Source organism: Erythrolamprus reginae, unplaced genomic scaffold (assembly GCF_031021105.1).
Source record: "Erythrolamprus reginae isolate rEryReg1 unplaced genomic scaffold, rEryReg1.hap1 H_12, whole genome shotgun sequence".
Taxonomy (NCBI): Eukaryota; Metazoa; Chordata; class Lepidosauria; order Squamata; family Dipsadidae; genus Erythrolamprus; species Erythrolamprus reginae.
Window position 1 is genome coordinate 238,012 of NW_027248465.1, and position 12,051 is coordinate 250,062.

At 41.6% G+C, this 12,051-nt stretch overlaps 1 protein-coding gene across 1 annotated transcript in view; it reads right to left on the reverse strand.

Moving 5' to 3' along the window:
• LOC139155353 (sulfhydryl oxidase 1-like) overlaps positions 1-11,409 on the reverse strand; it is an 80,024-nt gene extending 68,615 nt beyond the window's left edge. The window contains exon 1 of the mRNA XM_070730485.1: positions 11,051-11,409. Coding sequence (XP_070586586.1) covers positions 11,051-11,315 — 265 coding nt within the window. The 5' untranslated portion in view covers positions 11,316-11,409. The remainder of the gene's footprint in view (positions 1-11,050) is intronic.
• Between the last annotated feature and the right edge of the window lie 642 nt (positions 11,410-12,051).

Genomic DNA, 12,051 nt, shown 5'->3' on the forward strand with positions numbered 1-12,051 from the left:
GGTAGCTGGTGCAGTTCTGCAGCATTTATTTGAAAACAATCTCTTTCCAACTGAGCAAAACGGAAACAGCTGAAAGAGCCAAGGAACAAATGATCAGCTTCTAACTAGCTGCACGAATCCAAGCGACCAGTTAGGTCCCACAGAGTGGGCCTTCTCCGGGTCCCGTCAACTAAACAATGTCGTTTGGCGGGACCCAGGGGAAGAGCCTTCTCTGTGGCGGCCCCGGCCCTTTGGAACCAACTCCCCCCAGAGATTAGAATTGCCCCCACCCTCCTTGCCTTTCGTAAGCTTCTTAAAACCAACCTCTGCCGTCAGGCATGGGGGAACTGAGATATTCTTTCCCCCTAGGCCTTACAATTTACGCATGGTATGTTTGTATGTATGTTTGGTTTTATAATAAGTTTTTTTTTAGTTCTTTAGTATTGGATTGTTACATGCTGTTTTTTGTCACTGTTGTTAGCCGCCCCGAGTCTGCGGAGAGGGGCGGCATACAAATCCAACAAACAAACAAACAAACAAATTTAAAATAAAATAAAATAAAATAATAAAATAAATAAAATAAAATAAAATAAGTAAAATAAATAAAATAAATAAAATAAATAAAATAAATAAAATAAATAAAATAAATAAAATAAAATAAAATAAAATAAATAAATAAGATGATTTTGGAAAACTGCAAGAAAAGGGAAGACCAACTTGAATGTAACATAGATTGACTACCAGAAGGCATTCAACTGGATAATCAAGTGCCTAGAAATAACTGGAGTCAGTTGAAACATCAGAAGCTTTGTGCAATGGAAGACTCAGGTGCTGGCCAATGATGATAAACAGAGAAGTTAATATCAAGACAGGAATCTTTCAAGGAGATTCACTATCACCACTACTGCTAGTCATTGCAGTGATTCTTTTATCAACAATATTGAATAACTCAGGCCATGGTTATCAAATACCAAAAGCATCTGCTAGGTCAGGGGTAGGCAAAGCTGGCTCTTCTATGACTTGTGGACTCCAACTCCCAGAATCCCTTGAAGCAATCATGCTTGCTCAGGACTTCTGGGAGTTGAAGTCCACATGTCATAGAAGAGTCAGCTTTGCCTACCCTGTGCTAAGTTATCGCACTTCCTTTACATGGATGATCTGAAGCCGTATGGAAAAACACCATCTGAAAAAGAATCAAGATGTGGCAATGGACTTTGGATTGAACAAATGTGCCATGCTCGCCACTGAACAGGGGGAAACACTGGAAACTGAAGGAATTAAGATGCCCTATGGAAATAAAATAAAAATACGGATAGTCACTACTAATACCTGAGCATCTAGCTATGCAGCCAAGCAAGTAGGATGCTTGGCTGCATAGCTAGAGGTATAACAAGCAGGAAGAGGGAGATTATGATCCCGCTATATAGAGCGCTGGTGAGACCACATTTGGAATACTGTGTTCAGTTCTGGAGACCTCACCTACAAAAAGATACTGTACTGACAAAATTGAACGGGTCCAAAGATGGGCTACAAGAATGGTGGAAGGTCTTAAGCATAAAACGTATCAGGAAAGACTTAATGAACTCAATCTGTATAGTCTGGAGGACAGAAGGAAAAGGGGGGACATGATCGAAACATTTAAATATGTCAAAGGGTTAAATAAGGTCCAGGAGGGAAGTGTTTTTAATAGGAAAGTGAACACAAGAACAAGGGGACACAATCTGAAGTTAGTTGGGGGAAAGATCAAAAGCAACATGAGAAAATATTATTTTACTGAAAGAGTAGTAGATCCTTGGAACAAACTTCCAGCAGACGTGCTTGGTAAATCCACAATTTAAACATGCCTGGGATAAACATATATCCATCCTAAGATAAAATACAGAAAATAGTATAAGGGCAGACTAGATGGACCATGAGGTCTTTTTCTGCCATCAGACTTCTATGTTTCTGTTTCTATCCTACAAGCTGACAACAGAAATCAAGAAAAAAGACAAAAGGGAATACATCAAGTGAGAGAAGAACAGTCTAAACGTGGCATACTTTACCATCAAGGCAATTAACACCTGGGCAATTTCAGTCATTAGATACACAGCAATGATATGGCTTGGACTCAAGCAGAACTAAAACTCCTTGACAGGAAGACCAGAATAATAATGACAATTAATCATGCCTTTCACTCTCACAGTAATGCTGACAGACTCTACTTGCCAAGGAAAATAGGTGGGCAAGGAATGTTGCAAGTACATTGGACAAAAAAGGCCATTGGTAGAGTAGCTGAAGGACATTGGAGCCGATGCACAGAAGCTAGTATACCAGGAAAGCTGAGTACTGTAACCAAGAGAGGCTAAACTTGCCTACAAGAAAAAACAAATGAAGAATAGAAAAGAGACCTTGGAAGATGAAGTATTATATGCCCAATACTTTAAAAAATAGCAGTAAATAATAACAAGACCTGGCAGAAAAGTTGAACAGACTAATTCTGGTTGCATAAGATCAAGGCTTAAAAACAAATGGATACAAAGCCAGAATTAAGAAGACAATAACAAAGAGGAAGTGCCATCTTTGAAAGAAGTTGAAGAAATAGTGGAATACCTGACTGAACTACTGCAAGAAGATCCTATGAGAATACCCTATGAGACTAGACTTTCAATCCTGGGCCTAGAAAGTTTAGAACTAAGATGCCTTAAACAAGATCTAAGTATTGCCCACAAGATCATATGCTGCAACGTCCTGCCTGTCGGTGACTACTTCAGCTTCAACCACAACAACACAAGAGCACACAACAGATTTAAACTTAATATTAACCGCTCCAAACTTGACTGTAAAAAATATGACTTCAGTAACCGAGTTGTCGAAGCGTGGAACTCATTACCGGACTCCATAGTGTCATCCCCAAACCCCCAACACTTTACCCTTAGATTATCTATGGTTGACCTATCCAGATTCCTAAGAGGTCAGTAAGGGGCAAGTACAAGTGCACAAGAGTGCCTTCCGTCCCCTGTCCTATTGCTCTCCTATATCTCCTATACCTTTCTTCTATTCCTATATCTCTTCTTCTATTTTTTCATTGATATGTTCTATTACTATATCTTCTTTTCTATTATTTCTTAGATATATTTTACTATGAATATCTCCTCTATAACCTGTATTTTACTATGTGTATATAGATATATACCCACTGAAACCTTCATTGTGTATTGGACTAGATAGATAGATAGATAGATAGATAGATAGATAGATAGATAGATAGATAGATAGATAGATAAAATCTCACAGTCTGATTACAAACAACAGCATGACCAAGTAGCAACAATGGTGTACTGGAAGATAATAGCCTTTGCCTGCAAGTAAGAAATGGTAGGAAAATCCTAGAAATAGAGAAAGCCCTAAAAAATGAATAAGGTAAAGTGATCTGGAACTTTAGAATTTGAATAGCCATATCACACTACAAACTTAATAATTATCAATAAGAACATTTAGATAGTGGACACAGAAATAGCTGGAGACAGCAGAAAATAAAGAGGAAAAATGGGAGAGGTATACAAAATGCAAGGACTTGCAAACAGAAGTAGAATGATTGTGGCAAAAAAAATATGTGTTGTTACCAATAGTAACAAGGCATTGAAAAAACACCAATTAGGTGCATATTAAGTTTGTATATATGTATATATGTCATGCTGGCTTTTTAAAATCATTTAATAAAGATTGTTTATATAAAAAAAGAAAAATAAACATCAATTGCAAAAGAGAGCTTTACTTAGAACAGCTTACATCCTGCAACAATATCTTTAATTGCATCAAATGTCAACATCAACATGGGAAGGATTCCACTTCTAGTTCCTCCTCGGCGAGATCAGAAGCCAAGACTGTGGCTGGCTCCATACACTTCACGCCTGAGGGTCCGAATTCGGACCTACACTGCCCCTCCACCCCCACAGAGGGAGTGAAGGGGGAAAGCCAGAAGGGTAGACAACCATCAGGTAGGGGCTTGATGGCTTGTGGAGAGGAGATGCAGCTCCCCTCCCCGAGCCCATCAAGCCTCTACCTGATGGTGCGAAGCTGTTGCAGCAAATATGGCTGCCATAACATTGAAGGAGGACCAGAATCAACAAGATTAAGCAGGAGGAAAAATGAGTGATTTGTGACCTGGGGGGAAAAAAATACTGTATGCTTTTGAAAACAACTTGCCCCCTCCCAAAAAAAAATACGAGGGGGAGAAATAAGGAAACTAAGGATTAGCAGTGGGTCAAGCATGCTAAAAGTATGGATGTAAGAAACTCAGTAAGCAAATGCTCACGATATTAGATGTCGAAAGATCAAAAACAAAGAAAATTAATGGGGGGATGGAGAAACATGGGAAGTATTCAGGGGTGGATTCCGGTTTTCTTTGCTTCTGGTTCACTCAGAGACACCCTATGGGGACATGCGCAGTACTTTAAAAAAGCTAAAAACAAGATGGTGGCGCCTACGGCACTGCCGGGAGAACTGGCTTGGGGGCATGGCAGGCCTGGATCAGTGCCAGTTCTAGCGAACCAGGCCTACAGGACCAGGAGAGACCCACCTCTGGAAGGAGTCAATAGGTGGATAAAAATGCCAAATCCGTGTTCAAACTGGATCAGAGAGGGAACATGGTGGCTCAGCGGCTAAGACACTGAGCTTGTCAATCAAAAAGGTCAGCAGTTTGGTGGTTCGAATCCCTAGTGCCACATAAGGAGTGAGCTCCTGTTACTTGTCTCAACTTTTGCCTATCTAGCAGTTCGAAAACATGTAAAAATGCAAGTAGAAAAATAGGGACCACCTTTGGTGGGAAGGTAACAGCGTTCTGTGTGCCTTCGGCATTTAGTCATGTCGGCCACATGATCATGGAAACGTTTTTGGACAGCACTGGCTTTTCAGCTTTGAAACAGATGAGCACTGCCCCCTAGAGTCGGGAAAGACTACCAAGTATGTTTGAGAGGAACCTTTACCTTTTACCTTACCAGATTAAATTGGACCAGAACAAACCTTTGGAAAAAGACACCCTTTAGGAAGGCTTTAAAATTGCCAACCATCACCTTGAACTGCATTTGAAAAGACACTGGCAGCCAAACCAAACCAAAATATGACTGTGCAATGAACCATTTAAAAAAAGAAAGAAAAAGAGAAGAAGAAACCATGAAGAAAAAAAGGGAAATGAATGGGAACATTCGTGGTCAAGTGGGTTTTTAAGTTTCCAACTTAGAATTCTTGCTGAAGAAGTAGAATCTTTAAACATAAGAACAAAATAAAAACTTTAATAAATTAAATTAAACAGCGGTTTAAACATTAGACAGTCCTCTGCCATATTCATGTTGCAGACCTTGTAATAAAAATATAATGGGTTTGTTTTGATTACACTTCCAGTATACTTTTGAACCCTACTGTCAATAGGATCTGTTGACCTAGTACAGTATAGAGTTCCAATAAATTATCTTATTTGCCTGAAAAAAAATCAAGGGTTTTCCCCCAGCTTTTGCCTGGGAGGAAATTGTCAGGTTTAACTCAAGAATGATGTAAAGCAATCCAGCCAAAGTTCAGTTCCTTATTTACTCATACCACATAGACTGAATCTTGCCAGAGTAAACTTATACTACTCTAGCCCAAAGGATATACTGTATTTTGGGAGATTATAGAGAGTGGCTATCCCAAATCCCTTCCTCTTCCCCCTGATCCAGATCCGGACTGTTTTGGCTCTTGTCTTGTCCCCTTCTTAGAATCCACTTCCTACTTCCTGAGAATCTATAGTCTATTATGGAGATTTTGTATTTGCTGAGCAAATCCTTGTGCAAATAATAAACAAGAGAATTAAAGTGTCAACAACTGCAAGCAGGGTTGCTTAAAAGAGTTGAATGTAGTGCCATTAATATATTATCCTGGAGTTGATCCCTTTCTTGGAAGTGATCTCTTACTTGCAAAATGTAACCCATTTTGAAAGAACAGACTAGGGTTTCAATCTCTCTTTTCCTCTCCATTCAATTACATATCCCCCTTAACCTCCTCTTATTCAGTTTTCATCCCATTTTTCTATTTCCTTCTCCTCTCGGTGCAGGTACAGCTCCCCCTCACTACAATGTCTTCTTGACATTGACATACACTGCTCAAAAAAATAAAGGGAACACATAAAAAACAGAATATAACTTCAAGTAAATCAAACTTCTACAAAATCAAACTGTCCACTTAGGAAGCAACACCGATTGACAGTCAATGGCATGCTTTTTGTGCAAATGGAATAGTTGTGCAAATTAAATATTCAATGAGAATATTTCATTCATTCAGATCTAGGGTGTGTTATTTAATTGTTCCCTTTATTTTTTTTTGAGCAGTATAGTATTAGTTATCCAGCAATATTATTGGGTTTGTTTCGGTTGCCAGTTTCTTTTCAAATGCAGTTCAAGATGATGGTTGGCAATTTTAAAGCCTTCCTAAGGGGTGTCTTTTTCCAAAGGTTTGTTCTGGTCCAATTTAATCCGGTAAGGTAAAAGGTAAAGGTTCCTCTCAAACATACATGGTAGTCTTTCCCGACTCTAGGGGGCAGTGCTCATCTCTGTTTCAAAGCTGAAAAGCCAGTGCTGTCCAAAGACGTTTCCATGATCATGTGGCCGACATGACTAAGTGCAAGAGTTGTTTATACTGATTTGGTCATCCAATTGCCAAATGGCCACAGAACAGTGGCTGACTAGCATAAAAATAGACACAATAAAAATTAAGCCATTGTTCCATTATAGAATTTCATGCTAAATTTAGCTAGTCTCATGAAATGGACTTTGAGTACCTTGGAGTACTCACATCCAATGACCTAAGCCCTAGAGCCCACTGCAACAACATTGCCAAAAAGGCTTTAAGAGTTGTTAACCTAATCCTTCCCAGCTTCTTCTCTGGTAATTTTGAACTTCTAACAAGAGCTTACAAAACATTTGTCAGACCAATCCTAGAATACAGCTCACCTGTATGGAACCCACATTGTATATCTGACATCAACACAATTGAGAGAGTCCAGAAATATTTCACAAGAAGAGTCCTTCATTCCTCTTCTCACAAAAAAATACCTTACTCCGCCAGACTTGAAATTCTTGGTTTAGACCACTTACAACTCCGTCGTCTCCGTTCCAACTTAATTATAGTTCATAAAATCATATACCAAAATGTCCTATCTGTTAATGACTACTTCACCTTCAACCGCAACAACATACAAGCACAAAATCGATTTACGGTAAACTAAATGTCAACTGCTCCAAACTTGACTGCAAAAAATACGACTTCAGCAACAGAGTAATCAACGCCTGGAATGCACTACCTGATTCTGTGGTTTCTACTCCTAACCCCAAAACCTTTAGCCTCAGACTATCTACAATCGACCTCTCCCCCTTTCTAAGAGGTGTGTAAGGGGCGTGCATAAGTGCACCACTGTGCCTACCGTCCCTGTCCTATTGTCTTCTTTTGTTACTTTTTATCATTACTTATCTAATGTTTTATTTGTACAAATTACCACTCTATAATTGTTTAAACAAACAAACAAACAAACAAACAAACAAATAAACAAACAAATAAATAAAGTGAGAGACTCCTACCTATTCTGAAAGACAGATGGGAGTGAAGATTCCCAGAAAGGTTAGAACATTTAATAAATAATATTTCCCATAAATTGGACTGAAAGTTTCAAGCTACAATCCTATACTCATTCAGAGATATTATTAAACACAAACACTTGTAGCAGCCAGGTTGTTTTTAAAGGAATACTGATCCATTAAGGGAAACTTTTAAAAAGCAACCAACCTCTCCTTTTGAATTAGAACAAAAGAAAAATAATTACACACAGTTACAAAGGAACAAGAGGCTCACTGCGACCCTAAAGTCAAGTGTAATGAAATAGATTTGCATTAAAATGGAAATTTACTGCTGAAGCATAAAAAAGCGCCACAGAAGACGCCTGAGGAAAAGGAAGAGGAATATTTGCTCAAGAGGTGTAAAAATAGCAACAGTAATAACAAAGACAATTGGTCATAATTGAAAAAAATAATGAAAAGGACAGTTGGTGGTAAATGTTCATACAGAATCCATAAAAGAGAAATTATGACAGGATCACACAAATGTATCAATGAATAGCCTCAATAATAACCCCAAAGATTAACTTTAAAGCACTAAGATGACTGCAGCTGAGAAGCAAAACAGATTTAAATTGTGCTTCTTGTTCTTTTTTTAAACAAAACAGAGACGAAAAGATTTTTCAACTGTGATATTAAATAATGCACAGATGGTTCAGGGCACACTCACCGAATTCAAGTAGTAAGAAGACGACTACACATGTCTTTTGTCACTTACCCCCAGCTAGAAAATGTCAGGATTTATAAGATCTCACAGATTGTGTGTTTAAAGATCTCATCACTGGCTCAAGGTTGACTCGGCCTTCCATCCTTCCGAGGTGGGTAAAATGAGGGCCCAGATTGTGGGGGCAATATGCTGGCTCTGTTAAAAAGTGCTATTGCTAACATGTTGTAAGCCACCTTGAGTCTAAGGAGAAGGGCGGCATAAAAATCGAATAAAATAAATAAATAAATAAATAAACATATACAGGTAGTCCCCGACTTATGACGGGGATACGTTCCCACGGCCCGTCGTAAGCCGAGTTTGGTGTAAGTCAGATGGCGGCGGCGTCTTCTTCAAGGAACCAACAGCTGGAGAAGCCTCCTGCTGAACTTTGGGCAAGGGGATCTCTGCGGTGGGCGGCCTCGGAAGCTACAGCAACGCAGCGCCGAGAAGGACCGGCTCCAAGGGACCAACCCTTGAAGCCGGTCCTTCTCGGCGCTGCGTTATTGTAGCCTCCGAGGCCGCCAACCATGGAGATCCCCTCGTCCAAACGGAGGCGACGGCGGCAGCGGTGGCTTCGAAACTGTCTCCGGGTCATTGTAACGACAAAACGTCGTATGTCGGGGACGACGTAACCCGGGGACTGCCTGTACAGGTAGTTCTCAATTTACAACAGTTCAACATCACTGTTAACGTGAGTTATTTCCGTCTTTCACACTTATGTTGCAGCCTTCCCCGTGGTCATGTGATCCAAATTTAGACAGTTAGCAACTGACTCATATTTATGATGGTTGCATTGCCCCCCCCATGATGATGTCACCTTTTTGATCTTTTTAAAAAAAAATATTTTTATTGATTTTTAACAATTTAAAATCACACAACATAAAACAGTGCGTAGTGAATTGTGAATTGTGCCCACCACCCCGACATACACACATTCCCCACCACCAAATTGAGGGTATTTCTTGTATAATCCACTTAACCCAAGAGCAATATATCTGTTTACATACACCTTTTTGACCTTCTGATAAGCAAAGTCAATAGGGAATTCAGGTTCACTTAACAGCTGTTACTGATTTAACAGCTGCAGTAATTCACCTAACAACTGTGGCAAATAAGATAATAAAGTGGGGTAAAATTCATTAATAGGTATCTCACTTAGCAACATAAACTTGGGGTTCAATTGTGGCCATTAAGTCAAGGACTACCTGTATCTAGAGCAATGTTTCCCAACCTTGGGAACTTGAAGATATCTGGACTTCAACTCCTAGAATTTCCCAGCCAGCAAATGCTGGCTGGGGAATTCTGGGAGTTGAAGTCCAGATATCTTCAAGTTCCCAAGGTTGGGAAACACTGATCTAGAGGCCTCCTTCTTCTAACAAGACACCCTCCAGAGTCCAGATAATTAAACTAGTCTACACAATGCAGGGAAGACCATGCACCTTTAGACACCAGCTGGAAAGGCTTTAAATTGTATTTACTTACTTAAATTGTATTTACTTAGCTAGAACTTAGATAGAAATAATTGATGCAGCAAGTACAGTCAGTACAACAAGATCAATATACGTCATATACTTTTGAATGCTTTAACACACGCTTACTGGAGTGAGGAAAGTAATTGGCAGAGTGAGAGTAGTGTAGGACAGAGTCCCTGAAATAATACAACTTATAGGTGGAGGGGACTTGTAGAATAAAGTTTTTTGCAGATGGAGGAACAATGAGAGAGAAAGGAACCATTTTTAATTCTGCTTCACATTGTCAGGTTTTTAAAAAAATCTGCAAGTTGAAATACTGTAAATAGCTAGGAATGTAATCCTCTCCCCATACTGCGTCTCTGCAGAGAGGGGGGGAGGGAGGGATATAAATGTAAATGTAACTTTAAATTTAAATTCAATAATTCTGTCTTCAGCTTTTCTTTGGGAAGAAAAATTATTTATTTATTTGTTTATTTGTTTGTTTGATTGATTTTTTTAAAAATGCTGCCCTTCTCCTTAGATTCAGGGTGGCTTACAACATGTTAGCAATAGCACTTTTTAACAGAGCCAGCATATTGTCCCCCAAATCCGGGTGCTCATTACTCGAAAGAAAAACCTATTTTAGGTTTGCATCACAATATTACACAGTAAAAAGTTAGGGACTGGGAACTTGGGAATTCTCTGTTCCTGTACGGACTGCAGGTCCCCTATCACAGTGTTTCCCAACCTTGACAACTTGAAGATATCTGGACTTCAACTCCCAGAATTCCCCAGCCAGCATTTGCTGGCTGGGGAATTCTGGGAGTTGAAGTCCAAATATCTTCAAGTTGCCAAGGTTGGGAAACCCTGCCCTATCACTCAAGTGAGTCTGGTGAGTCACACTTGGGAACCACGTTTGGGAACTACAGTACTACAATACAGCCGGGGAGGCACCTGGCTGGGAAAGGCTACCTTACACAAACAGGGGAGGGAACACGCGATTGTCAATAAATAAATTAGAAAAGCAAACACGGAGGAAAAACTCCTATCCCGGAAGAGGCAGCAAATTCAGCTCAATGAGCCTGGAAAGCAGCGGCTGGTTTCGTTCACCACCAGGGACTTAAAATTTCGGGCATTGCTCTAACGCCAGTTGCGGGCAAGCCGCGAAGCCAGGACCCGCCCAGGAGGCATCTCTTGAGTTGGTGCGACCTGGAGTTGTCGTCCCCCCCCCCCCGCCCTCTCGTGCGCACACCTGCTCGGGAGCGGAGGGGAGTAGTAGCGATGGCAGGACTTACCCTTCACGTCGTTGGCCAAGCCTTTCCAAACGGGGGCGAACGCTTTGCAGTGGCCGCACCAAGAGGCGTAAAACTCCACCACCCAAGCGCCGGTGGAATTGAAGATGCGGCGCTCCAGCGTCTCGGCGTCCAGCTGCACCAGCGGGTCGTCGGGCGCGTAGAGGCCGAGGCTCGTCGTCCCGGGGATCTCCCGCACCAAGAAGAGCAAGACGGCGACGAGGCAAGCGGTCGGCATCAGAGGCCGCGATCCGGCTGCGGAGAGCATCGCGTTTCTTGAGCCGCCCCTTGGGAAGGCAGCTCCGGCGAGAAATGCGCCCGATGCTCCGCGCCGGGCTGGGAAAAGTCACTCGGCCCTTCGCGCGGGTGGAGCCGGAGGCGGAGCGGGAGCGGCTTCCCTTCCCGAACCGAAAGGGGAGAGAAAACCGCCCCGCACGTGGGGCTCTTTGGTTGGCGTCAGGCGCCGCCCCCGCGCGGAATGAACCAGGGGGCTCCGCCAAGCAGGGGGGTGTGGAAGCCTCGCCTCGCCTCGCCTCCCCTCCCCGGTACCTCAGCAAGAAGAACGTCGGCGCTTATGGGACTTGGCAGCCGCCCGGCCAGGATTTTCCAGCGGAGAGGAAAAAGAATGCGGAAGGATTGAGGTGCTCGGAGACGGCTATAGGATAATTCTGAGGGCTCCTCAAACTTGCCAACTTTCAGACTTGTGGACCTCAACCCCCAGAATTCTCTAGCCGGCATAAGCTTAAAAGAGATTTCATGAAAAATAGATGCTATTGCTTGCCATTTAGAAACGAAGACCATGTTTTTACCAAGTTATCAAAATACCAGCTTAGTTAGGAGGTCTACCAAACTTGGCAACTTGTGGACTTTTAACTCCCAGAATTCTCCAGCCAGCTATGTTGGAGAATTCTATGCTGGCTGGAGAATTCTGGGAGTTGAAGTCCACAAGTCTTAAAGTTGCCAAGTTTGGAGACCCCTAAGCTAGTTACACCAGCGTGCCTACC